The following is a 27,263-nucleotide window of genomic DNA, read 5'->3' as shown; positions in this document are numbered from 1 at the left end:
TTGGTCCAAGCTGTCCAATAAAAATGCTGCAGTGGAGGCTCTCCTCTAACTGCAGTGTCATAGAAGGGGGCATGTGTCTAAAAGAATATAGTAAATTACCTTAAAAACCATATATAATAATTATTTGTATAATTCTATATATACACAGCTGCAAGAAAAAGTATGTGAACCCTTTGGAATTATATGGATTTCTGCACAAATTGGTCATAAAATGTGATCTGATCATCATCTAAGTCACAACAATAGACAATTACAGTCTGCTTAAACTAATAACACACAAAGAATGAAATGTTGCCATGTTTTTATTAAACACACCATGTAAACATTCGCAGTGCAGGTGGAAAAAGTATGTGAACCCTTGGATTTAATAACTGGTTGAACCTCCTTTGGCAGCAATAACTTCAACCAAACGTTTCCTGTAGTTGCAAATCAGAAATGCACAACGGTCAGGAGTAATGCCTCGTACACACGCAATGATTATTGGCCGACCGATCGTCCGACTTTTGTCCAAGTTGTGTTTTGTTGGTTGGAATGTGCCTAGACTGCACACAAATTTTCTCGGCCAACAAAAATTTACTTCAGAAGTGATGTCATGTGCTGGTTTACTTTCCGTGTGTTTTTTCTTCTCTGAGCATGCCCAGTCTTGCTCATCAGATTTTTGTCTGCCGAAATCTGTACTGACTGACGGAAAATCGGCCGTTGTGTTGACAGCCAACAAAAATTTTATAGCCTGCACACCAGATTTTTTTTGGCCGAAAAGTCGGAGTCGGTTGTCGGAAGCATCATACTAACAAGCCGAAGATCGGCCGATCGGACGTTGGCCGAAAATTCACGGCCAATAATCGATGCGTGTGTATGAGGCTTAATTCTTGACCATTCCTCTTTACAGAATTGTTTCAGTTCAGCAATATTCTTGGAATGTCTGGTGTGAATCGCTTTCATGAGGTCATGCCACAGCATCTCAATCGGGTTGAGGTCAGGACTCTGACTGGGCCACATCAGAAGGTGTATTTTCTTCTGTTTAAGCCATTCTGTTGTTGATTTACTTTTATGCTTTGGGTCATTGTTCTGTTGCAACACCCATCTTCTGTTGAGCTTCAGCTAGTAGACAGATGGCCTTAAGTTCTCCTGCAAAATGTCTTGATAAACTTGGGAATTCATCTTTCCTTCGATGATAGCAATCCGTCCAGGCCCCGATGCAGCAAAGCAGCCCCAAACCATGATGCCCCCACCACCATAATTCACAGTTGGGATGAGGTTTTGATGTTGGTGTGCTGTGCCTCTTTTTTGCCACACATAGTGTTGTGTGTTTCTTCCAAACAACTCAACTTTGGTTTCATCTGTCCACAGAATATTTTGCCAGTACTGCTGTGGAACATCCAGGTGCTCTTGTGCAAACTGTAAACGTGCAGCAATGTTTTGTTTGGACAGCAGTGGCCTCCTCTGTGGTATCCTCCCATGAAATCCATTCTTGTTTAGTGTTTTACGTATTGTAGATTCGCTAACAGGGATGTTAGCATTTGCCAGTGACTTTTGTAAGTCTTTAGCTGACACTCTAGGACTCTTCTTCACCTCATTGAGCAGTCTGCGCTGTGCTCTTGCAGTCATCTTTACAGGACGGCCACTCCTAGGGAGAGTAGAAGCAGTGCTGAACTTTCTCCATTTATAGACAATTTGTCTTACCATGGACTGATGAACAGCAAGGCTTTTGGAGATACTTTTATAACCCTATCCAGCCTTATGCAAGTCAACAATTCTTACTCATAGGTCTTCTGAGAGCTCTTTTGTGCGAGGCATCATTCACATCAGGCAATGCTTCTTGTGAAAAGCAAACCCAGAACTGGTGTGTGTTTTTTATAGGGCAGGGCAGCTGTAACCAACACCTCCAATCTCTTCTCATTGATTGGACTCCAGTTGGCTGACATCTCACTCCAATTAGCTCCTGGAGAGGTCATTAGTCTAGTCTAGGGGTTCACATACTGTTTCCACCTGCACTGTGAATGTTTACATGGTGTGTTCAATAAAAACATGGCAACATTTCATTCTTTGTGTGTTAATAGTTTAAGCAGACTGTAATCGTCTATTGTTGTGACTTAGATGATGATCAGATCACAAAATGATGATTTTTACATGTAGGAGAGAAGTGTCAGAATTGGCCTGGGTGGAAAGTGGTTAATTACCATAAGTAAGAATTATACAAATAATTATTATATGTTGTTTTTAAGGTAATTTACTATATTCTTTTAGACACATGCCCCCTTCTTTGTATCATATTGGTTTAAGCAGACTGTGATTGTCTATTGTTGTGACTTAGATGATGATCAGATCACATTTTAAGACCAATTTGTGCAGAAATCCATATCATTCCAAAGGGTTCACATACCTTTTCTTGCAGCTGTGTGTGTGTATATATATATATATATATATATATATATATATATATATATATATATTATTCTTTTTCAGGCACCCTAGGGAATAAAATGGTGGTTTTTGCAACTTTTTTATGTCACACGGTATTTGTACAGCGATTTTTCAAACACTTTTTTGGGGGGAAAGAAATGTTTCATGAATAAAAATGTAGCACCCTCCTAGGTAGGTGCTAGGAAAACCACAAAGGAGACCCTGTCTGCTTATCAGGGGGGCCTAATTGTTCAGTTAGGCTGTCATGTGTTTCCAGGGTATTTGTTGAGTTGTGGAGTCTCCCCACTGTGTCCAATGGGGGGCTCCTATTGGACAGTGGAGGAAACCTAACCAATAGCACACCAGGGCTTGTATCTATCCCAGAGGGCAGAATCTGCTGCAAAGCACCCTGGGAGAGAATATAAGTCTGAGAGGAACACATGACGCAGCGTCTTTGGCGGGAAGCAGAGTCCCAGGAGGAGGGTGACGGCTGTCTCTCCTCCTGTCAGCGTGAGGAAAGGTCCTTGGCAGTCGGCCTAGAGGACGGAAGGTTGAGCTGAGCTACAGAGAGGGATTCAGTGTGTTGAGGACCGAGTGGAGCTGCTGGGCAGAAGTTTCCAGGAAAGCAGTGTCGTGAGTACTGTAAACTGCCTAGGGGTCTGTCTAGAAGAGGGGACCACTCCAGAAGGTCAGAGGGATCCAGGAGTCAGCTAACCAGTAGAGAAGGCTTAGAAAGGGGGTGCCAGAGATTAAGCCCTGAATATAGGTGTGTGAAAGAGGGTGCCGGTGCGGGCCCTGGAGTGTACAAGTGTTCAGCAGTGCAGCAATGATAAAGTAGCTACCTCAGCAAGGAGTGCCAAAGGGAGCTTCAAAAAGGACTGAGTCACAAGGAGGTGATTTGAAGTCAGTTCAGTGTTAACAGGCAGCAGGCCAGCGTTAACCAGCATTAACCGGCATTGACCGTCATCAAGCCAGCATCAAGTCAGCGCCAACAAACATTTTTCAGTTGTCCCCAGCAAATTGTGCATTGTTGAGCCAAAGGAGTATCCTACTCATCCCTTCTCCCATCCAAGTTCTCAATAAATATAAGAACCCAAAGATACTGGACTGGTCATTGTCTCAGTGCTCACACTTGGAGAACATGCTTAAATGTGCTGTTGTTGTTAGCGGTAACCCAGGCGGACCACCATCCAGAATGGCTGGGAACTCTGCTACAAAAAAAAAAAAACACTAAAATTAGCCTGATTTTTTTGTATAATGTGAAAGATGATGTTACGCTGAGTTAATAGATACCCAACATGTCACGCTTTAGAATTGTGCACACTTGGAATGGCGCCAAACTTCAGTACTTAAAAATCTCCATAAGCGGCACTTTAAAATTCCTTACTAGTTACATGTTTCCAGCATCAACAAAAAGGGTGACTGAAAAACATCTTAACCACTTAAGCCCCGGAAGATTTTACCCCCTTCCTGACCAGGGCCTATTTTGGGATTCGGCACTGCGTGACTTTAACGGACAATTGCGCGGTCGTGCGATGCTGTACCTAAAAAAAATTTGACGTTCTTTTTTTCCCACAAACAGAGCTTTCTTTTGGTGGTATTTGATCCCCTGTGCAATTTTTTGATCATCAGCTATAAACAAAAAAAGAGCGTCAATTTTGCAAAAATAACAATATTTTTCACATTTTTTTTATATGAAATTCCCCCCCAAAAAAAGGAAAAATCTAAATTTTTTAACATTTTAGGCCACTTTGTTTTATGCTACATATTTTTGGTAAAAAAAATTGCAAAAAGCGTATTTTGATTGGTTTGCGCAAAAGTTATTGCGCTTACTAAGGGAAAGATTTTTGTTGTTTTTTTAACGCGTAATGGTGGCGATCTGCGATTTCTTTTGCGGGACTGCGACATTGCGGCGGACAGATCGGACCCTTGACTGACATTTTTGACACTTTTGGGGTTACCAGTGACATTACTACAGTAATCAGTGCTATACATATGCACTGTTACTGTAAAATGACACTGGCAGTGAAGGGGTTAACTTTTTTTGAGAGGGAGGGGTTGTGTTTGTCCCTAGGGGCGTGATTCTAACTGTGGTTGGCTGTGGCTTGAGGTGTAGGAACAGTGATCAACGGTCCTACATAGTAGAACCGTATGATCACTATTCTTACACAGGGGAGAATGACAGGTGGCTTGTTTACATCAGCCGCCTGCCTTTCTCCCGCTCTAACGGACGATCGCGCGTGCCCGGCGGACATCAGGTCCGCCGGGCACACACGCGGGGGGGGGGGGTCCGTGACCGAGCGGGAGCGCACCTCCGGCGGCACGCGCTCGCTCCCCAGAGCCTCACAGGCTAGTGACGTACACATACGTCACTTTGCCTGTGAGGGGCTGACCGCCGCAGTATACGTACTTGCGGCGGTCGGCAAGTGGTTAAAGGGACAGCGTAAGTAAATATTTTTTGTTAAATGAGTATAACTAGTAGAACTGCAAATCACATAAATAATGAGAATTGAAAAAATAACTTGTGAATATATAACCTGTGTGTATCTGGCTCTGCCTCACCAGCGACTGACCTCACAACGCGTCCCTTCTGGACAGTGCTGATTGCCCTTGTGCTGATCACATCCACACTCCCAAGAAAAAAAAAAAAACTCACTAGCATAATTTATCAAATTGGGGGGGGGGGGGCATCATTTTAGGGTCACCCATGCTCCGCCCCTTTTTAACAATGTCATGAAGAGGAGGGGCTTAGTCATTATCACATAAAGCACAGGCATGCAAAGCTTTGTAGAAGCATCAAGCTGCCATTGTCTGATTAGCAATTTCTAATCCTTTTTTATGTTTACACTGTTGACACTATTGAATGCACCACATTATTCAAAGCAATAATCACAAACCAGGTGCTCCTGGGATGCCTGTAGGGTGGAGGGATAGAAGTAAGCCTCCTCAGCGGTTGTTCTGCTGTTAGCCAACTAATGGCTCAGTAAAGAGATTCACACTCAGGGCAGCCAAAGGAAAAAAATCCAGTCCAGAAGTCAAAGCGATAATCCCAAATCTGGCGCTCCTGGGTGCCTTTAGGGTGGAGGGATAGAAATAAGCCTGTGAGGCTCCCCAGCGGTTTTTCTGCTGCTAGCCAACGAGCATAGGAAGGGTGCTGATACGGACAAAAGTACATGAGGAAGGCAGCGCTTGAACCACACCGGGATGCAATGGATAAAGGAGTCAGGTGTATATCCAGTATAGAAAGGGTTAACAGTTTATTGGTATTGATAACCGAAAAACAAAGTACATAAAATGCTTACATCCCCCTGGGCTGGAGTGGACAATGTCACCCGGCAGCAAGCAACACGAGTGCGAGGAGGTCAGTCTCCCAGGACTGTTGAGCAGTGTGTGTGCACAAAGCCGGAAACCAGCCAGCGCGAGAATGAAAGGACTCTGCTGTAGTTCCGTAGCGGTGACATCAGCCGGACAGGCGCCAATTGTGGGCAAATACCAGGAACCAGGGTGGAACAAAAGCTATATTGTTGCCATGACTACATGTTTCGCGCTATGCGCTTTATCAAGTCATCCTGATACTTGATGACCTGATAAAGCGCAGGAGGTGTGGCTTTACTGCATATACCAACTGATTTTACTGCTGCAGGTTTAGTAAAACTTTAAATCATGTTCATTTTTATAGTTGTTCTTTCTTATATCTCAAGACTGCTTGCATAACCTTTATAATCATCAATCATTATGATCATCTGAAACATGTAAACGGAAATTGTAATCAGTTTGACTAAATTCATAAACTGTTAATTCTATGCTGACCCTATATATGTCATGAGGGAGCACTGCCTTGCACCAAGTGCAGAACTATGGTAGAAAGTCTGGAACTTGGAAAGAGGTGGAGCCTTCAGGGTATTGCTTAAGCTCAAAAAAAAAAAAAATATATATATATATATATAATTATATCAGCTATATCTGTTGGCCAACTGGTTTGGGCATCTGTATATGTGCCTCCTCAATAGTTCCTCTTATATTTCTGCTGGTTCTCCTGCTTACTCTTAATCTGAATCTCTAGCTCATACATTTTGCTGGATCTCGCAGATTGGCAACTACAGTCAGGGGCTCTGTTTAGCATCCATGGTTAATAAGATGCAAGCAGCTCCTGGTTGATATTGTCCTTGGTTGCTAGGATGCAGGCAGCTCCTAGCTGAGTGTGGCTGTGTGCTTGAGCCCATAGCATAACATACAACTGTGTTCAAATCCATAAAAGAAGTATGCTTCACAGATCTAACGGCATTATATCTTGTGCCATGCGAATGAGCCCTAAATGTTCTAAATAAAGCTAGCGTGATTACAGATTTAATTCTTCTTGCAATGTGTATGGTCACATGAAAACAAAGAGACCTAAATGGCATAGTTAGGTAGGATTCATCTATTGGAGAGAGGTCAGATGGGTTCTGTTTGTGAATAATGGATTTGATTCAAGAAACAGTTAAAAAGCTGCTCAATCTACAGTACTTCAAAAAGAATCGTGATGTTTATGTCTTCATGTATTTTACAACATGCATGTGAAATAGGGGCTCTTGAATGTAATTTTGATAATTAAAGAAATCAGAGTAAAAAACATATTTAAAAGGATTATAGACTGTCCACTAAGCAAAAAATCTTTCCCGGGTTCCTGCGAGTCTGGATCCCTGGAAGCCATGGTAACAATGTATTATGAAAATCTGATTAACATTCTCTGCGACGTCTGTGGTTTATTTTCCAGCTGTTCTCAGAGTATTTTAGCCCACTAATAACAGATGGGGTGGGTTTCAAAGATGCGCTTATACAAGAATGTGCAATAAATTGTCCTCTACCTTAGTGTATTGTAGTCTGAGCCGATATCAATGGTAAATACCTTTGTAGAGAGATGGTAAGACTATGTGGCATAAAGGTTACTGCGGATTATTGAGGGCAGAAAGGACTCCAAGCATTGTGAATGGTTGCTAATGGATCATGTCTGTGTTGATCTCCTGATATATCGTCTGTGAGAAAACCCAATTAACATCACAGTACTGGCTGCAGCACACATAGAGAGGCTCTAGAAACAAATAATTGATGTTGCCGCTGTATATCATCTTTATAATGTAATCTGGGTTTTAGGGTTACCCAGTAAACAAGTTATTTCGTCTTTGTAACACTTTCATCTATTTTTATGCTTCAAGCCAAGCACAACAATGTCATCATGCATGAGGCAAAAGATAACCTTGAAAGCAACTGAACATAAATGAGACGTCTGAGACATTGAACGGAAACCGTGAACTATGCAGATGAAATTTACAGCTTTTTCTGGACCATTGCTAACAAAATGCATCTGTAAATAAATTTCAGACATTTGCTTATATATCATACATTGGCTGCTTTATAAGTCACAAAGCTAAAGGCATATTGTGACCCATTAATCAATGCATCTAAAATCACAACTGTATTGATTAACCTATATCAGCCAATCCAGCAACCAACTGGATTCAAAGCAACACTTTCGGGAAAAGGCAGGAGAACTCATCAGTGCATAATATCAATATTCCTCCTTACCAATTTTATTTGGTTGCATAGCTTTACAATTACTTATTTTCCTGGCACTTTTGGTATTTACTGCCCATTTACTTTGTTTAAAAGTTTTATAATATTATGTTTCCTACTTGCATAAAATAATATGACAGGGATGCAGGAGACAGCTAAAGAGACAAAAAAACAAATGTTTAGAGAAATATAGGGGTTGATTTACTAAATGCAAATAGACTGTGCAATCTGCAAGTGCAGTTGCTCCTGAGCTTAGTAAATGAGGTAAAAGCTTCACTTTGCAAAGAGTACCCAATCACGTGCAAGGAAAATTGAAAAAACAGCATTTTTGCTTGCACATGATTGGATGATGGAAGTCAGCAGAGCTTCTGCTCATTTAATAAGCTTTGGAGCAACTGCACTTGTAAAGTGTAGAATTGAGCGGACAACTAGATGTCCGTGTTCGGCCGAACTTGAAAAAAAAGTCCGGGTCCGTGTCCCGGACTTTTTCCGAACTTTACCCGGACACCGAACCCCATTGAAGTCAATGGGGACCCGAACTTTCAGGCACTAAAATGGCTCTAAAAAACCAATGGAAAGGGCTAGAGTGCTGCAAATGGCAGCAAAATGTAGTTAAGAGCATGGCAAGTGCTCTTAAAATAAAAATTCCCCTTTAAATTATTTTTTTAATAGCAGATTAGAACAGCAATCTGTAGTGAAATATAGCTGAACGCTGCACACAACAGACTGATAAAAATAGATTTTTTTCTCCCTCCTCCTCATTGGGCTCAAGTGAGGGCAAAAAGATTGTTCACTGCACCACCCCCCACACAGCAAAATCGATGTAGACTGTCCCTGCCTAATCTCCAGCCTGGCCCTAATATGCTCAATAAGATCGTTCACTGCACCACCCCCCACGCAGCAAAATCGATGTAGAAGACTGACCCTGCCTAATCACCAGCCTCGCCCTAAAATGCTCTAATAACTCTCCCTGCCTGCACTCCGACCTGTCCCTGCATTCTTTTCGGACACAATTTTTCACAGAATCACTGTCTGTCCCTAATCAGCAGCCAGCACGTATGATGTGTGCTCTGTCCCTAAACTACAGCAGAATGACGCGGCGCGCTGGGGCTCTCGAACTTATAAAGACATGGTCACATGCTTCAGATGGCCAATCACAGCTACTAATACATTAGTAGGCATGGCTGTGATGGCGCACACCAGTTAAACGCTTGTTGATTGGCTATTGAAAGCCCGCCATTAAAAGCGCGCCATTACATACAAACCCGGAAATAAAATGACCAAACACGGATTTTAAACCCGAACATACGGTAAAGTTTTCGGGGTCCGTGTTCGGGTAACAAAAATCCAATTATTCGGTACGAACCCGAATAATACAGTCCGTGTTTGCTCAACACTAGTAAAGTGCCATTGCACTTTTCAAAGTGCATAGTTTATTTGCCTTTAGTAAATCAACCCCATCGTGTCATAAATCTGGGAAACTCAAACTGAACATAAATGGAAAATATGGGTAAGCAAATGTTACCTTAGTGAACAACAGATCCAGAGATGTAGACATCTTAAAGTCATATACAAATCTCAATTTTGCCAGTGAAAATGAAAATTAGCCTGCCCCTCTCACCTTACATGCTTCTCTGTTGGTTCTTTATTGTCATGCAATGTATCAATGATGAATAGAAGGGTTAGGGAAGTGGCTGGAGGGGGCAGAGCAAGGAAAACATTGCCAGTAAAAGTTTAGGTATGCCTATATACTGTTACCTAGATCTCTAGTCTATGGATTGCAAGTGTCTTGGATTTGCTGGGACAGTCCTGCATCTACTATATGTGCTCTGTCACAATAATCACCCTTATTTGAGTTACTGAGCATACCCAGTAACTCAGTAAAGGGTATAACTTAGGGAATTGTGGCTGTATCAGAGACAGTGAATAATTTTTTGCCATCATGGTAGCACACTGATTTATTTATTTATTTATTTATGTATTTATTTTTTCTGTTGCTTGAGGGATTCCCTTAGCTTCGTGCCTTGGAGACACAACAGTGAAAAAGAGAAAATCTCTGATAGTACATAGAATTCCCACCTTAGAGAATTGTTACATGAACAGGTATCCCCATTCCCTAACCTATTGCTCTAAAGACAACTCAACATTTTTGGATTCCGCCTCAATTGCTGTCAGGGGGAGAGTAGTGACCAGAACAAATAGAAGGGCAAGTTTTCCCAGTTAAGACACAGACAAAAAAAAAAAAACTTGACAAAGAGGCTAACCCCTCCTTGCTCTTTCCAAAACTAAAAATAGGTGGAGTTAACCGCTGATAGGAGGTGGTAAGGCGATAAGGGAATCATTTTAAAGGTAAATATTTGGTTGATTAAAAGTTAAGCTGATAGTTTAAGGTTTCAGGGTTGTGAAGGAGGTTAAAAGTAAAGGTGATTGTTTAGGTATTAAGGTGTGGGGGAGGGGGGTTAACTTACAGGGGGGTCCCTGAGCGTTAGATGCAGTTTTTATTACTGCTGTAAATACTTTTTGATGTAAACATATGAGAAAAGAGCAAAAAACAATGTATTTCAGAGGCACAACTAAATTAATGCTTTGAACACCTCAATGCCCTTTTGTTTTAGCACTCTGTGTCTCTACCTACAAAAGAGTGATGTGTGACATCACAATGTTTGAGTGTCTTGGGGTTTCTTCTGTTATTAGGCCCATTTTTCATAGTGCAAAAGAAGGCATAGCATTTGGGTTGTATTTAATTTGGATCAAATAAAACTGTTAAAAACATTAGAAAATAGTCTGTATGATCCAACTATCTTGCAATGTCTACAGGGAAAACAAATCCCATAAATGGGAACACACTGGTCACACAGGTATCCCTATTATGCAGGACATCAGGAAGGGGTAGGCACAACTTCATGAAGCACACAGTCTTGGCTTTAGCTTATCTTAGGGGAAAAAGTAAGATTAGACGATTTTTTTGCACATGGGACTATCTGAAGGTGCCCCACAGTCATTAAACCATGGCCTAATTTTTGGCTGGATCAGGAGGATGTAATTTTATGACTATAGGCTCTATAAGAAATACTCTCTACTGTGATTATATAAACTGATCCAACACTCCTAAACATAAATGGGGTCAAAACCTGTGCAAATGAACATTCTGTATTTGCAATGAATTTGGGCATGTTTTCCACTATACGAAAAATGGTCAACATTTAGGGTCCATGTACACGGGACGCTGGAAATGGCCGTTTAGGAGCAGTTGGGCGTTTTTGTTCAGAAGCCCCTGAACGCAGCTCCGTGTTATCTTATCTGTCCATGTACACATGGTCATTTACAGTCATTTGCAGGCAGTTGCGTTCAGGGACTTTTTTTAGAACGCAATTATTTGCGTTCGAACGTGTGTTTCCCAGCGTTTCAAACGCAGAAACGCGGCCGAACATGACTAAACGTGACTGAACGTGATGAACCTACGTTCAGCCACATTATAAGTTTTTTTTCTTCCATTCAAAATCCATGGTTCCCTATGGGAGCCTATTGATTTGAATGGAAGTCGCACCGCAAGTCAGATCCGACTTGCGGCGCGACCTGCACTGTGAGAATCTTGAGGGGGAACTCCACGCCAAAAATGGGAAAAAAACTGTGTGGGGGTCCCCCCAGGTTCCAAACCAGGCCCTTCGGGTCCGGTATGGAATTTGAGGGTAGCCCCCATGCCGAAAAAACGGCGTGAGGTCCCCCCCAAAATCCATACCAGACCCTTATCCGAGCATGCAGCCTGGTAGGCCAGGAAAGGGGAGGGGACGAGCAAGCGGCCCCACCCCCCTGGACCACACCAGGCCACATGCCCTCAACATGGGGGGGTGTTGGTGCTTTGGGGCAGGGGGAGCTCTGCACCCACCACCTCAAAGCACCTTGCCCCCATGTTGATGAGGACAAGGGCCTCATCCCCACAACCCTGGCCGGTGGTTGTGGGGGTCTGCGGGCAGGGGGCTCATCGGAATCTGGAAGCCCCCTTTAACAAGGAGGCCCCCCAGATCCCGGACCCCCTCCCTATGTGAATGGGTATGGGGTACACTGTACCCCTACTCATTCACCACATAAAAGGCAGTGTATGGAAATAATGACAGGAGACGTTTTGGAAAGTTTATTAAAAATCTTCATCCGGCTCTTCTTGTCTTCTCCTCTCCGGGGTCTTCTGCTCTTTTGCTGTCCCCTCTTCTTGTGTTCTCCTCTCCGGGGGTCTTCTGCTCTTTTGCTGTCCGCTCTTCTTGTGTTCTCCTCTCCGGGGGTCTTCTGCTCTTTTGCTGTCCGCTATTCTGCTGTCCGCTCCTCTCTTCTTTTCTTCTCCTCTCCGGTCTTCTGCTCTTTTGCTGTCGGCTCTTCTTCTTCCTCCGGTCCTCCTCCTCCGACGTCTCCGGTGATTATGCCGGTCTCCAGTCTCTGCAGCTTATTCTATAGCCATTAGGGGCGTGGCCCCCGATGACGTCATCGGGAGGCCCCGCCCCCTCATGTCACAGATGACGTCATAATCACCGGAGACGTCTGTTGTCCCTCAGCGGGTGTGGATGGAGTGAGGGCCCGACAGGCAGGTTCGGCTCCGGCGTGCCACGAGGAGGCAGCTGGAGCTGGAACGCATCGGTGGCTCTTCCGGGTGACGTGCGGCCGGCCTGTGACGTCAACGCATTTCGCGTGCGTGACGCACGCTTAGTCAGGCCTGGTTTGGAACCTGGGGGGACCCCCACGCAGTTTTTTTCCCATTTTTGGCGTGGAGTTACCCCTCAAGATTCTCACAGTTCCCATAGGGAACCATTGATTTTGAATGGAGGCAGAAAAACGCTGCTAAAAGCAACGTGGCCAAACGTGCAATAACGCAAATTGAAAAAGCTACTGAAAGCACGTTTAACAGCTGCTTTTTCCCGGCGTCAGAAATAGCTTTGCAGGACGTTTTTTCTAACGTCCCGTGTACATGGAGCCTTAGACAGCTAATAGTTACTGATGTACATTCTACCAGCAATCACTGCAAAAATTAATTCTCTTTGATCAGACCCAATGCAGCCAACCCAACATCTAAACATGTATGCATGCATACTTATGTAAGATATTTATACTAGTGTTGTGGCCTACAGCAGTGCTCAGCTACCTGTTATTAAAATCACCTAGCAGGCCAGACTGTACCAGCCCATTGCTGACATGCCATCTAGCTTTTCCTAATCACCTAATTACCCAACAGTTTGGATCCATATCTTGACATTCTACTTTTATATCTAGCTTTGATGAAAGAAGCAACCTTGAGCCCCCAAAATGACTTGTTCACACAAACAGAAGCTACCTTAGGTATTCCCACAGGACTTGGTGGAACCAGAATCATTTTGGGGACCCAGCATCACCCATTCATCTTTTTAACAATGGGTAAAACCTTGGACGGGTCCTTACTTTTCCACAGTCTATACAAAACTAAAAAGTTCTGAATTTAACTATACTTTCAAATAAAACTCTAAAGAGAGAATCATGAAGACTGCCAAAGCTGAACTTTGCTGAAAATGTTAACTGTCTGGCTATCATGAGATTTATTCATTTGTGTCACCGACTTAGAGCAAGGAATCAGATGAAAATGTTTTAATTGTCTCTAACTTTCCGGATATATGTATATTTGCATATGTGTAGTGTCAAATCCCATACGAGCCGCTGGATAGAATGGGTCTTCTGGATTTTGGCTTTGACCTCCTTAGAAACTTCAACCATTCTGACTCACCTGGTTGGGTGGAGGCCTATATAGCACCATAAACAGCATTGGGGCAGTGCCTGACACCCAGCAATAATGTTCTATCAGAGAGACAAACACCAAATCAGATAATAAAAGTTAACTGAATGTATTGTGAATTAGGTCAATGGGTAACCAGATTAGCACAAAAAAGATTGACAATAGTATTGATATTGACTGACAAACAGGGTATTCACTGGCAGAATATAAAGCAGCATTTAATTGTAACCATTATATGTGACAGTACAAGTCTCTGTCACTATGTAATTGGTCAGTAACAGCACATTGGCTCAGTGCAGGACTACAGATCATAGATGTGTGAGTGACGAAAACTGCTTTTGCAGCTTTCCCAAGGTTGGATAATTTCTGGATGGGGGCACTGTAGTTTAGAGATTCCATAGTGTTTTGATTGGGATGGGTTTTGTGGAGGACCAGCAAGGTGTGTGTTCAGGTTAACAAATCCCTTATAATGGAGGTGTAGGAATATCTCAGGAGAGACAGGGGATCTCCTGCATGAGTCAGAAAGGCAGCATGTGGCAGCCAGAGCATGTGTGTCTGCAAGAGACAGTTAACGACCTGAGGACTTAGGCCAGAGGAGCTGTGTGCCTTAGAGTGAAGCCATCCACACTGAAGAACCTATGGTCTGGGAAAGAGGAAAGAGCAGAGATACTGCTAAAGAGAGTAGCCAGGTGGGCTAGCGTTTTCATTGTGTATTTTTGCTACGAAAGAACCCCTATGTGGGAAACCTTGCGTTTTATTGACTTTCCGTTTTCCTTTTAACAAAAGTGGGCTAACCAGGACCTTAAAATAGTTCCTGACTGATGTGAACTGATTTAAAAACACATCAACCACTGAGCTAATGATCCCCTATGTTACACAGCATAAACAGAAACATCACCCAAAGTGCAGTGCAGCAGTGAATAGAGATGAACTGCTAATGAATGACTAATAACGTCCACTGATGGCAGCTATGCTTGGATTGGCCCAGACTTTATGGAAATTATTAAATACATAGAGAGACAAAATGGAGTGTAGCGATAATATCAGGAGGGGCAGTCTCTAACATGATGCTTTGTCCGGCTACTTTTGGGGCACTTTAAGAATGTTGGTGCACTTGGCGAATGTCCCCTTTGAGAACCTGCAGGCAGTGAATAAACAACAAGTACCAGCTTCTTTCAGTATAGGTCTTGGTGGCTGCAGTCAATTACGTATGCAATTTGATATTCCCGCGGTTCAGTCTCTTTGAGAGGGGTAAAGTTTTATAGTAAGCCTGGTTGGAAAAAAGACACAAAAGTCCAACCAATAAAAGAAAGGTGATATTGATAATGGGAGTGTTGGGTTAAATTGGGTTTAACAGGGTTCTGAGGCATAACTGTCTTACCCTCAGTTGTGTGTGTAACAATGAAAGGAAACGTGGACTTGCGGATCTTTCATTGACTCCTGGGCTTAACAGTCTGCTCTTGCAGTGGCTTCCTTCAGTTCCACTGTGATGTAGCAAGAGTCCAGCAACTGTAGCAGTGAGCCTGAGTACACTCGGGTTTCCTGGCAGCAATGAGAGAAGCAGCTGTGATGTGAGCAAAGCTGCTGGATGTCTCATGCTCTTGATGGTGAATAGCTCAGAGGGCAAAAGGCTCGGTCTCCCTGGAGACAAGGTCCTTTGGATGCATCTGTCAAAACTCCCACAGTGCCAAACCAGTGGCTTTTCCCAGGCGATTGTACATAAGTCCTCCATTGGCTCCTCCTGTGGCCCAAAACATATCAGAATATGTAGTTCAGAAACCCAGTTGTTCTTTTAAATGGTTGTTGCTTTGAACTAAACCTTCCCAGCATCCTGCATGGAAGTCTATAGATTTGCTTGGCTTTAGTTCTCCCCCTACTGTCTAGAGGAAAATGGTGCAGCATAATTTCAGTATCTCAGCAAAAAGGGGGACAGAATATAAACAATATCTTTATCTCCATACTGCAGTAGTCCAAAACCTGGCTACAAACATGTACTGGGACATTGACTCAGAAAGTATTACAGCTCGTGGATAAGCCTAAAATCCAAGAAACTATGATTTTCAGAAGGAAGTCACCAATGGCAGCCCATTATTCCTCTTCTGATGGATTTACTGTAAGATTCTTGCCCTCAGGTATGATATTCTGGAACAGGTTAGGGTAGCAATATCACGTTATGATGTGTCATCTCTGTGAACATTGTTCATCTCACCAGAGTTGTTCATGCAGTCACAAATCAGATTTTAACAGAATGCAAACTAAAATTTTTTATGCGTCTAGTTATAGACCAATACAATTTTGATGCTCCACTGTCCTATTGGCACTGCATACAATCATGGATGCGGTACACACTCATAGAAAAATATTTGCTTACTTTGGATGGAAACAGCAACCTGAAAGCCAGTCAGTGTGCCCTTCGCCAGTCATAATTATCTCTCCACTGGGGATAGACCACATCTTCCAGAGTCGATCATCGCTGGCTGTCACTAGGATTTCCTTACGAGGATGTAAGGCCACACTGCAAGACAAATATATATGAAATTTTACACATTTGTTTAAGCATATTGGCTGTCTAAGTAAAAAAATTTATTACTTTTTACTTTTTTATTCTACAGTATTATGGAAAAGTGAAGGAATTATCTGAATGCCTATTAATGTAAGATAAAGATTAGAACTAAAGTCAAAAAAACATTTTTATGACACATTTTGGTAGGGTTATAGCTGTGGGTCCTCTTACTCCCTCTGTGGTAACTGTTTTCAGGGAACTATTTTCAGGTGCAATAAATTAAGGCACAGTACCCACACATACAGAATAACAATCACTTTGTTTTCTTAGGTTTCACCACTGCTGGCTTTCAATAAAAACCTCAATGTATATAGTCATTTAAGTGCACGTGGACCCTCAGTGTATTTAAACGAATGAAACCACAAAAGTATAGGTTCTTTGAGGTACCTGCAGTTTTGTGTCTAGGAAGCAACAGGATCTTGGGTGCACACTATTCACAAACTCCTCACTTATGCTCATTCTGGAACTAGGGCCCATCACTCCTACACCCTGCTCATGCCATTTAACAATGCCAAAGCCATTGTGGCCACTCAAAGTATATCTAAACCCAACCCAAAAATTTTATAAAAGCTTTAGCAAGTTAAGGTAATGTAAAAGTTGTTTGAATTAATTTTGAAAAACACATCTGTTATTAGAAAATACCTGATGATTTTGCACTAATGTTTTTTTTAGGCACCTCCTGTAATGGATGACTGGCCCCAATTGTGCTCCTATGTTGTCAACCTGTTATTGTACCCCTGTAAAAGACTAAGTGGGAACCCCAACACACACTGTTCAGGCATGATCTTCTGTTGCCACAATCAGGAAAATGGTTCAGTGCAATAATTTGCAAGTGCATGCAGATAGTGAGGTGCAAAAAGAATAGAAAAAGGGGATTTAGGCATTTGTATGAAAAAAGGCAGATGCCCATTTAAATTATTTACCATATTTATTTATTTTGGTTTTATACATTTTATTAACTAAAGACAAAGAGGTTGACAGAGAAGCTGACAAATAAGCTGACCAGATAATGACGTAGGCATAACCAGAATCAAATGACAAGGGAGACATCACCATTTTGGTATGGAAAGTCAAAATACATCCTACTATAGTGGTCAACAGCTGCCATCTGCCTCCTCAAAAAGTCAAGTTATCCTGAAAGCTTTCAGGGCTTTAGCCCAGAAAAACCAGAAGTAAAGGAATATTAAAATTAGCAGTATGCATACTTTGTAACCTGTCAAAAAATGGATAGGCTTTTGTATGGGTCTATCCCATAAAGATTATTGTGCCATCTGGCATGTCATATACTGTACAGTAGCTGTAAGTCTCTAAGTAAGACTAGGGTGCCATGGGATCCGAATGTACAATACAAGGGCGTCTTTAACCGGTTGCCGACCGCCGCACGACTATATACTGCGGCGGTCAGCCCCGGCCAGGCAGAGTGACGTATCGGTACTTGCGAGCCTATTGCGGGCGGGCGCGCGCCCGCCGAGGCGCACGCCCGCCGCGGCTCGTTCACAGACAAGTCAGTGCGTGTGACCGGCGGACTCGATGTCCGCCAGTCACACTACGATCGCTCCTGTGAAGGGAGAAAGACAGAGCGGCTTGTGTAAACAAGCTGCCTGTCAGTTCTCCCTGTGTAAAAGTGAAGATCTGTCCGTTCTACTATGTAGAATGGTTTATCTTTGCTTTTACACCAATAGGAATGTCCCTGCACAGTTAGAATCACGCCCCTAGGACACACTTAACCCCTCCCTGTCCAATAAAGTTAACCCCTTCCCTGCCAGTGTCATTTTTGCAGTAACAGTGCATATGTATAGCACTGATTACTGCAGTAATGTCACTGGTACCCCCAAAAGTGTCAAAAATGTCAGTCAAGGGTCCGATCTGTCCGCCGCAATGTCGCAGTACCGAAAAAAAAATCGCAGATCGCCGCCATTACGCGTTAAAAAAAAACCACCAAAAATGACAAAAATCTTTCCCTTTGTTAGTAAACGCGATAACTTTTGCGCAAACCAATCAAAATAGGGGGGCTACAAAGAAGTCTAGGAGAAGGAAGAAGGTAGGGAGGAAAGAGGGAGATAGAAAAATGGGAGGAGGGGGGGAGTAAGGTGTGGACCTAGCTTTCAGAAGGGGAAATTCCCAGTGGACCAGGAGATGAGTATTGACTGGTGAAAAGGCCATTGTTTATTATAGATGTTTAATTATAGATTATAATTAGATATATAGATTATAATTATTAGCAAATTAAACTATATCCACTTTAAATTGTATCCACTTTAAATTGTAACTGCCCAGACTTTGTTCTGGGTTTCTCTTATAAAGCCTTTCATCGGCCACCAGACCGGAACCTGATTACAGCTTCTGCCTTTCTTGGTCATTCGGGAAAGGTCCGTCCATCAGTCCTGTATGGATCACTCAACTCCTCTTTTCTAGGCAGGTGGAAGATTTCGCAACTGTCATTTTCTCTGGTCCCTCCCAGACCATACCTGTTTCAGCGGACAACCTACTTAATTTGAAGACCTTTTTCTGGGAGGTTACAGAAATCTCTCTCCTCCTCTTACGGTATCTTACTTGCAGTTACATCCCTGCACGATGCTCCATATTTATGTAATTGGGAAAGAGACATTACCACTATCAAAAGAGGACCAAAATAACCAAATACTCCTCTTTTCTTTGCAGTAAATACCAGGAGATCTGATTTAAAATCTTGACGTGATAGATAGGACCCCATAAGTACTTTTGTAACTATTTTTGGCAACAGGTCCTGCAGATCGTTCACAAACTTAAGGACATTTCTCTTTTTGACAAACCAGCTGCAGTGTTCCTTAACTTAACTCCTATGTCCAGTAAGAGATACAGTAAGTCCTTGTTTAATTGTCTTCTGAATGCCAGCAAAAGAGGAGTTGAGTGATCCATATAGGATCGATGGACGGACCTTTCCCAAGGGACTAGGTAATGCAGGAGCTGCTATCAGGTTCCGGTCTGGCGGCAGCTGAAAGGCTTGATCAGAGAAACCCAGAACAAAGTCTGGGCAGTTACACTTTAAAGTGGATAAAGCTTAGTTTGCAAACTCACTTTCTATAACTGTTGCCTTTTCACCAGTCAATACTCATTTCCTAGTCCACTGGGAATCCCCAGCATGTCGAAATGGTTTGCCAGAGTGAGCGATATTCAACTGATGTAACACCTGACTGCTGTCCTCAGGACAGGATGGAGGAACATAACAAACGTTATGGGACTTGTTCAATTCCTCAGTTCAGAATATTTGACCTACTCTTAAATTTAAAATACTTTTCTATTGGAATCTGACTTTTTGAGCCTTCAACACCGCCAATGCTCCCCACTTTCCTTTTCTTTTTTTCTTCTCCCCCTTTCTCTGTTTTCCTAGACACCCAGTGTGTCAACTTTTCTCTCTAAAATCAAGAAAAATGCTACCTAGTATGCCCTGACGATTCAGTGCGACTTCCCCAAAGCCTGGGTATGGTTGCCTTACACCATATGAGGTTTTTGTTTAACTCCCCACCTTGTAGTAGTTATGCACCTAACAGTCTGTGCCATCTTCTCAGTGTGTACAAGTCCATCATATTCCCCTATATGACTTCCACCACAATGCAAGATATATTTGACATGGATGCCACAACCATAAGTCTTTAGGCATTGTATGTTATTTTGAGGGAACTTGATTTATTGCGTTAATGCTGTCTTTTAACTCCTTGTTTGTTTGCGTATATTAGTATTGAAAATTATCATTGAGAACAGGCAGTCATGTCATACTACATAGACTTGTTGCATACCTTAAATTAAGAATTTAGGTCTAACTACGTTTGGTGGATTATTCACTTTCCATAGGATTGAATGTAGACTGAAAAACACAAACAGACCAAGGCCAGGAGAGTAAAAGATTGGCAGGGAAGGCAGGGGTGGGAGTAAAATATTAACAGTAAGTTGCCCGAATGTGCAGGTATATTTTATGCTTTGGCACGGAGCTGTTAAACAGTAGTAAGTTAGGTACTAGTGTAATGGCATATTAAATTAGAGGGTTATCAAAAGTACTGCCAGGTACTACAGGGCGATTTAAATTTTTTAGTTATGGTAGTTTGAACATAATATTGCAAGTGACCGGTTCACTTTTAAATCTGCATTGACAATAGAGGATACAACAGAATTTAAACAACCACCCCCTGGACACCATAATCTCATTGAGCATTAGGATTGAAAGCCTACCATTGTGTCAAGGTACTGGAGGGCTACACATATAGCGGTTGTCAGGAAATACTTCTGTACGTTTATGTGCAAAGTGTGGAGGAATCCAAATGCATAGTCATATGTGGTAAGAAATTTGAACCCATCCAACCTGGTTTGGGCACAACTGCATCCCGTACAATTTTTTTTGCTTTGTATTCAGGACCTTTTTTCTGCCTTGAAAATGATCGCAGGAAAAAAATCAGAATAGACATAACCCAAAATATTACACTTCTTTGGTAAAGCTTAATTTGCTTTAAAACAGAACTATTTTTTATTTTTTATTACAAACACTTTAAAATGACAAGTTCAAAATTGTGCATCTGTGTTACATTTTGCATGAGCCATATTTTATAGTATCCATACACCATCTTGCCTAGTCTGTTCATCAGCATTAGTGGACACTGATAAAGTGCTCCCTGAGGGGAGTGAATTCTAATAGTAAGCATTCTCTATAACATTTTTTTTAGTCTTTGCCACAACCTGCGCATGTAATAGGGCCACTCTATCCCCGCCAAATCCTTCCTTTCTCCTGCTATATTTTCAGCTACTTTTCACTTGTTTTACAAAATGCAGCTGTCAACAAATTAGAGTACATAGCACAGGACTCAGAGAAGCCACATTGTTCTGTGCAGTGTAGTTCTCGGTCTCTTAGGCCCCTTTCACATGGGCGATCTGATCCGATCCGCCTGTCATTTTTTCAGGTGGACCTGATCGGATGCTCCATACATCCCTATGGGGTAGAGGGTGTCAGCGGTGACATCTCCGCTGACACCCACTGCTATCCGATCCGATCCTGCCTGTGAAATCCGGACGGATGGAAACCCTATTTTTACCATACTATAGGCCCTGGCTGGCCAGATGTGTCACTTGTAAACACAGAAGCCTGGCTTCTGTGCTACAAGTGACAGCGCGCTGCTCCCTCAGAACCTCCCTGCACAGCACTTGGCGGACACAGAGGGACAGCTGCCGAGGCCCGGATGTTTTTTTGGCATCAGAGAGAGTTTGCTGGCTGAGAAAAAGCCTGGGGCTCAAATGCCAACGCCCCCTGCTGGACGATCTCACTGCCCAGTGAAGGAGAGGTGGAGCCAAAAATGGACTGTGTGGGAGGCTGTGACTGGCTGCTTTCGAGGTAAAGGGGGGGGGGGGTATGTTTGTGCAAAGGTGAGGGCAGTGAGACAGCAGGGCTTGAAGCTGAAGCAGCAGAATACAGAGTTTAGCTTTGAGGGAGGGTTAGAAAGTGGCTGCAGACTGCAGAGCTGTGTGAGAGAAGGGTGCAGAGTGAGATTTGGATGTCAGGGCAGAAGTGCCCTCTCTGCATGTCACACTTGGTGCCTAACACCCTCCTGTGTATTCTGCTGTTCTGAACCAAGCAGTTTGTGTATTACACTGTTCTGAACCCATCGCTCTGTGTTTTACGCTGTTCTGAACCCAGCCCTCTGTGTATTACGCTCTCCTGAACCCAGCGCTCTGTGTATTACGCTTTCCTGAACACAGCGCTCTGTGTATTACGCTCTCCTGAACCCAGCGCTCTGTGTATTACGCTCTCCTGAACACAGCGCTCTGTGTATTACGCTCTCCTGAACCCAGCGCTCTGTGTATTATGCTGTCCTGAACCCAGCGATCTGTGTTTTACGCTGTCCTGAACCCTGCTGTGCTTGTGTGTTATGCATTCCTGGTTTTATTTAACAAATGTTTCTTTAGGACCCTCCCACTGTACAATTTGGCTACACCCACCCTATGATGTGGCCCTGGGCCCAGCCTTTCAAAAAGAACAGGCCATGCATGGAAAGCAATGGGCCGTCAGGGAGAGATCTCCCCTGGCTTGACCAGTCCTGCATTCCGCATGCACCACCTGGGCCGGGTGGTGAGATTAATAACCGGCACTGCAGGCAGTCCTAATGGAAGCCAGGGATTCAGCTTCTGTAATGTTGTGTCAGCTCTGCACAGCTGCGCCCTTCAACCTCACCTTAGGACGCACCATGCACGCAAATGCAGGGCTCTTATGGAAGCCTGGGACTTCCATAGCATTTGATCTGTGCAGTGAAACCCTTTCACTTCAGAATGCATGCTGATGCACAGTCCTTAAGGCCAACCAAAATTCTCAGCACCAGGCCCAGGCTTTTAATCCAGCCCTGAATGTTTGTACAACATAGAAGTGCTTGTACAATTAAAAAAAAAAAAAAAAAAAAAACTTTAGCTCTGATTTAGATATATAATAAAGTAGTTGAAGTTGTGTATAAGAGTGTACAAAATATGTTGTTTACTGTTATGCAAGATTCCCTTAGCAGCAAAATTGAAAAAGAGTTAAATTGGAATATTTTCCGATGTTCAAATAAGTCATAATCACTGTAATTTTCACAATTTGCCGCTGTTAGGCATGAGCTCCCATGGAAAAAAATTATGAATTTTGTTTCTTTTTCTAGTCAATTCCTCCCTGGTATGTCCATAACACAAATGATTGGCTGAATGCTCTCATCATTTTGCTCCCTCAGGTCTCTCCTCGTGACAACAATAACTTCAGAACTCAATGCTTCTCTGACTTCGGGCACTAAAATGGATCCATTCCCTTGTTGCAAATTGCTTTGCCTCCATGTTTCCAACAGAGATATCAGACTTGGGAATCGTGCGACGATGCCTTGAGAGTATCTCTGGCTGACGGGAGCTATCTAACCGAGACACCTGGCTGCTTTCTGTGTGCTTTATCATAGCCGTTCATCAGGTTCCATTACAGAGATATCTGTATGTCTGTAACAGAGCTAAAAGAAACTGTAAATGAGAAAGTGGCAAATAAAAAAAGAATTGCACTTGAATTCCATCAAAACTCTGTGCCAGCCCTTGACAACAGTAAGGAATGAAATATATATATATATATATATATACAGTATATACACACATACACACACAGATACATACACACACAGTACTGTGCAAACATTTTAGGCAGGTGCGAAGAAATGCTTTAAAGTAAGAATGCTTTCAAAAATATATATTTTATTTATTTTTATCAATTTACAAAATGTAAAGTGAAGAAACAGCAGAAAAATCAAATCAATATTTGCTATGACTACCCTTTGGCTTCAAATCAGCATCAGCTTTTCTAAGTACACTTGCACACAGTTTTTGAAGGAACTTGGTAGGTACGTAGGTAGGTTGTTCCAAACATCTTGGAGAACTAACCACGGATCTTCTGTGGATGTAGACTGCCTCAAATCCTTCGGTCTCTACATGTAATTTGAGAGTTGAGATCAGGGCTCTGTGGGAACCAAACCATAACTTCCAGGACTCCTTGTTCTTCTTTACGCAGAAGATAGTTCTTAATAACATTTGCTGTATGTTTGGAGTCGTTGTCCCACTGCAGAATAAATTTGTGGCCAATCACATGCCTCCCTGATGGCATGACATGATGGATAATGCTGAGAAATACAGGCAGACACTTCCCCATCATGACATACCATCAGGGAGTCATGTGATTAGCCCTAAATTTGTTCTGAAGCAGGACAATGTCTCCATCATGTCATACCATCAGGGAGGGATGTGATTGGACCTAAATTTATTCTGCAGCTGGATGACTCCAAACAAACAGCCAATGTATTTAACAACTATATTCTGCGTAAAAAAGAACAAGGAGCCCTGGAGTGATAGTTGGGCTCCAGCAGAACCCTGATCTCAACATCATCAAGTCTGTCTGGGCTTACATGAAGAGACAGAAGGATTTCAGGCAGCCTACAAGATGTTTGGAATAACCTACCTGCCCAGTTCCTTCAATAACTGTGTGCTAGTATACCTAAAAGAACTGATGCTGTTTTACATTTACTTTCCATTTTGTTAATTGATAGAAACAAACTAATAACACTTCTATTTGTGGGTGGTGGGCACGATCCACTGGTTTTTGGCAAAGCTAAACCTACATTTGACAGGGAAACCCAAAACATGTATTTAGCACAGCAGCAAAAATGCATAGTTTTTAATGCAGGGAGGCTTTGTAAAGAATATCTATAGCATAAAACAAAAAGACATCTCCTCATTGGAGCCACTAACTAAATTTAGTCCTGACTAACAGGATGCCCCTCTAAATGGGTTCCCAAAAACAAACAGGCAGCATTTGAACCACTTGGCTTTCTGTCAGCACTCAGCCTTTTCAACCAACAGCAGGCTCCCACAGCAGATAGAGCAAAAAAGAGTGAGATCTGCATCAGTCAGCTCGCATAAAAGCCTATCGAAAGCTGAGACTAATAATGAGGCTCTGTCTACTACTTGTTTAAGCTACATCAGCTATAAATCCTGGAGCCCCTCACCATGTTTATGTGAAAAATCTAGGTGACAATTGTCCACAATCCTGCCCACCTCACAATACATGCATTTGAAACCAGAGTTATAGACCTGTCCAGGATTTCCTGTGTTTTTAGGTGCAATAATGTAGATACCCAAACATACAGTAAAGCAGTTTGGGCCTTTTTGGCTAGGTTTCCACCACTGCTGACTTCCAATAAACATTTAAACACTTGTAGACCTTAAACTGCACTTAGACTATAAAACATTTTGCCAGGTTTTGCAGTGTGTTCAGACAGGGTTCTTGATGTGTCTGAAAATACACACGGCACCCTAACCACTTTACCACCGGAGGATTTTGCTGTCTTACGTCTGGGCCACTTTTTGCGATTCAGCACTGTGCAAGTTTAACTGACAATTGCGCGATCATGCAACACCGTACCCAAACAAAATTTACGTCCTTTTTTTCCCACAAACAGAGCTTTCTTTTGGTGGTATTTGATCACCTGTGCGATTTTTACTTTTTGCGCTATAAACAAAAAAAGAGCGACAATTTTGAAAAAATAACAATATTTTTCACATTTTTTTATATGAAATTCCCTCCCAAAAAAATGTAAATTTTTTTATCATTTTAGGCCAATTTGTTTTCTGCTACATATTGTTGGTAAAAAAATTTGCAATAGGCGTATTTTGATTGGTTTGCGCAAAAGTTATTGCATTTACTAACTAAGGGAAAGATTTCTGTCATTTTTGGTGTTTTTTTTTTTAACGAGTAATGGCAGCGATCTGCGATTTTCTTGCGGGACTGCGACATTGTGGCGGACATATCGGACCCTTGACTGACATTTTTGACACTTTTGGGGGTACCAGTGACATTACTACAGTAATCAGTGCTATACATATGCACTGTTACTGTAAAAATGACACTGGCAGGGAAGGGGTTAATTTTTATTGGTGATCAAGGGGTTAATGTATGCCTGGTGCTTACTAACGTGTGTGGGGGGAGGTGACTGAGTGACACAGGGACAGATCGCAGGTTCAGCTATGCTGAACCCTGCAATCTGACCCTTCCTGTCACTTAGGAGATCCGCCCGCTTTGTTTACACAAGCGGGCGGATCTCAACAATCGATTCCCCCACGATCGGGGAAGAGCGGCAGTGATCACCGCTGCTCCTCCCCTGACCCGACTCCCACTGTGACTGAATACAGCGTGAGCGAGCCTCCGGCGGCGCTTGCGCGCTGCACAGAGAGGGGAATGTCTGGCGACGTAGGTCTACACCCCGACCCCGGTTCACTGTGTGTGTTAGCAATCTACACCTGGTTTTGGTAAAGACAGGGCCGCCTATTGCACACCTGTGGGCTGGGTTCATATTATTCCCAGGGTTAGCACTCAGGGCTCCCAGTTGGAGACAGCTGCACCCGGGCAGACAGGAGGTCTGGCCCAGGAGTCAGGAGGACTCTACCATACAGACACAAGGTCTGTGTATGGAAGTCAGGAGGGCTCCCACCATTTTTAAGAGAGAAAGGCTGCAGTTGGCAGCAAGAGCTTCACATCGGCAGGAGGCAGATTTAGTCTGCGACAGAGTAGGAGGCATATATCTGACAGCATGGAGGAGCAGGCGTGAGGCCTGAAGTAGTCAGGTGGCAAGTGAGTAAGCCAGGAGGCAGAATGAACAAATATACAGTTGTGGTGGAACCCCCTGCGAGGGAAATTGCTGTGGTTTTTGAATTTATTCTTTAAATAAAAGTGGGCTGCCATGCCTTTAAAAAAAAAACGCAGTCTGGACTGACACTACTTCAATGAAGAAATGAATCGCCCCGAATTGTTACAATAGATAGATAGAGTATATAAATGTACACACATACCTGTCAGGGGCACTAGAGTGGGTCTATTCACTTGACCAAAGAGTTTGTAATAAAAGGTAGTTCTACTGCACAACTATAACACAGCTGTAGTATATTAGCAGTAGAAGCAACAGAATCACAGCAAAAGAAACCCACAAGACAAAGCAACTGACACTTGAAAATTTTATAATAGGAAACCACACATAGCAAAGACTTTGTGAACCTTGGCAGTTATTTTTTATAACACGTTTAATTGAGAATCATAGACTGTGCTGCAATAAAGCATGACACTCACTCATTGCCGCTTTTGGAAAATACTGGTCAAGGCCAGAGGCTTTTGGAGCTGGTAATGAGTCCAAAGGCAGAATACATTTATAGGCCTCTCTACTCCCCCCTCCAGCCTTATTGTTGCATAATATGTTTAAAAAATATACAGGTCCTTCTCAAAAAATTAGCATATTGTGATAAAGTTCATTATTTTCTGTAATGTACTGATAAACATTAGACTTTCATATATTTTAGATTCATTACACACAACTGAAGTAGTGCAAGTCTTTTAGTGTTTTTAATATTGATGATTTTGGCATACAGCTCATGAAAAACCAAAATTCCTATCTCAAAAAATTAGCATATTTCATCCGACCAATAAAAAAA

General features: G+C 42.7%; 1 protein-coding gene across 2 annotated transcripts in view; it reads right to left on the bottom strand.

The window, feature by feature from the left end:
* The window catches only part of SPAG16 (sperm associated antigen 16), a 1,690,414-nt gene that overhangs the window by 923,681 nt on the left and 739,470 nt on the right, over positions 1 to 27,263 (bottom strand). For both annotated transcript variants that reach the window (XM_082260930.1, XM_082260929.1), the window contains exon 11: positions 16,077 to 16,220. In XM_082260930.1, coding sequence (XP_082117056.1) covers positions 16,077 to 16,220 — 144 coding nt within the window. The remainder of the gene's footprint in view (positions 1 to 16,076; positions 16,221 to 27,263) is intronic.

Source organism: Pelophylax lessonae (assembly GCF_965119305.1).
Source record: "Pelophylax lessonae genome assembly, chromosome: 6".
In the NCBI taxonomy this organism is placed as follows: Eukaryota; Metazoa; Chordata; class Amphibia; order Anura; family Ranidae; genus Pelophylax; species Pelophylax lessonae.
This window is presented reverse-complemented; position numbering and strand designations above follow the sequence as displayed.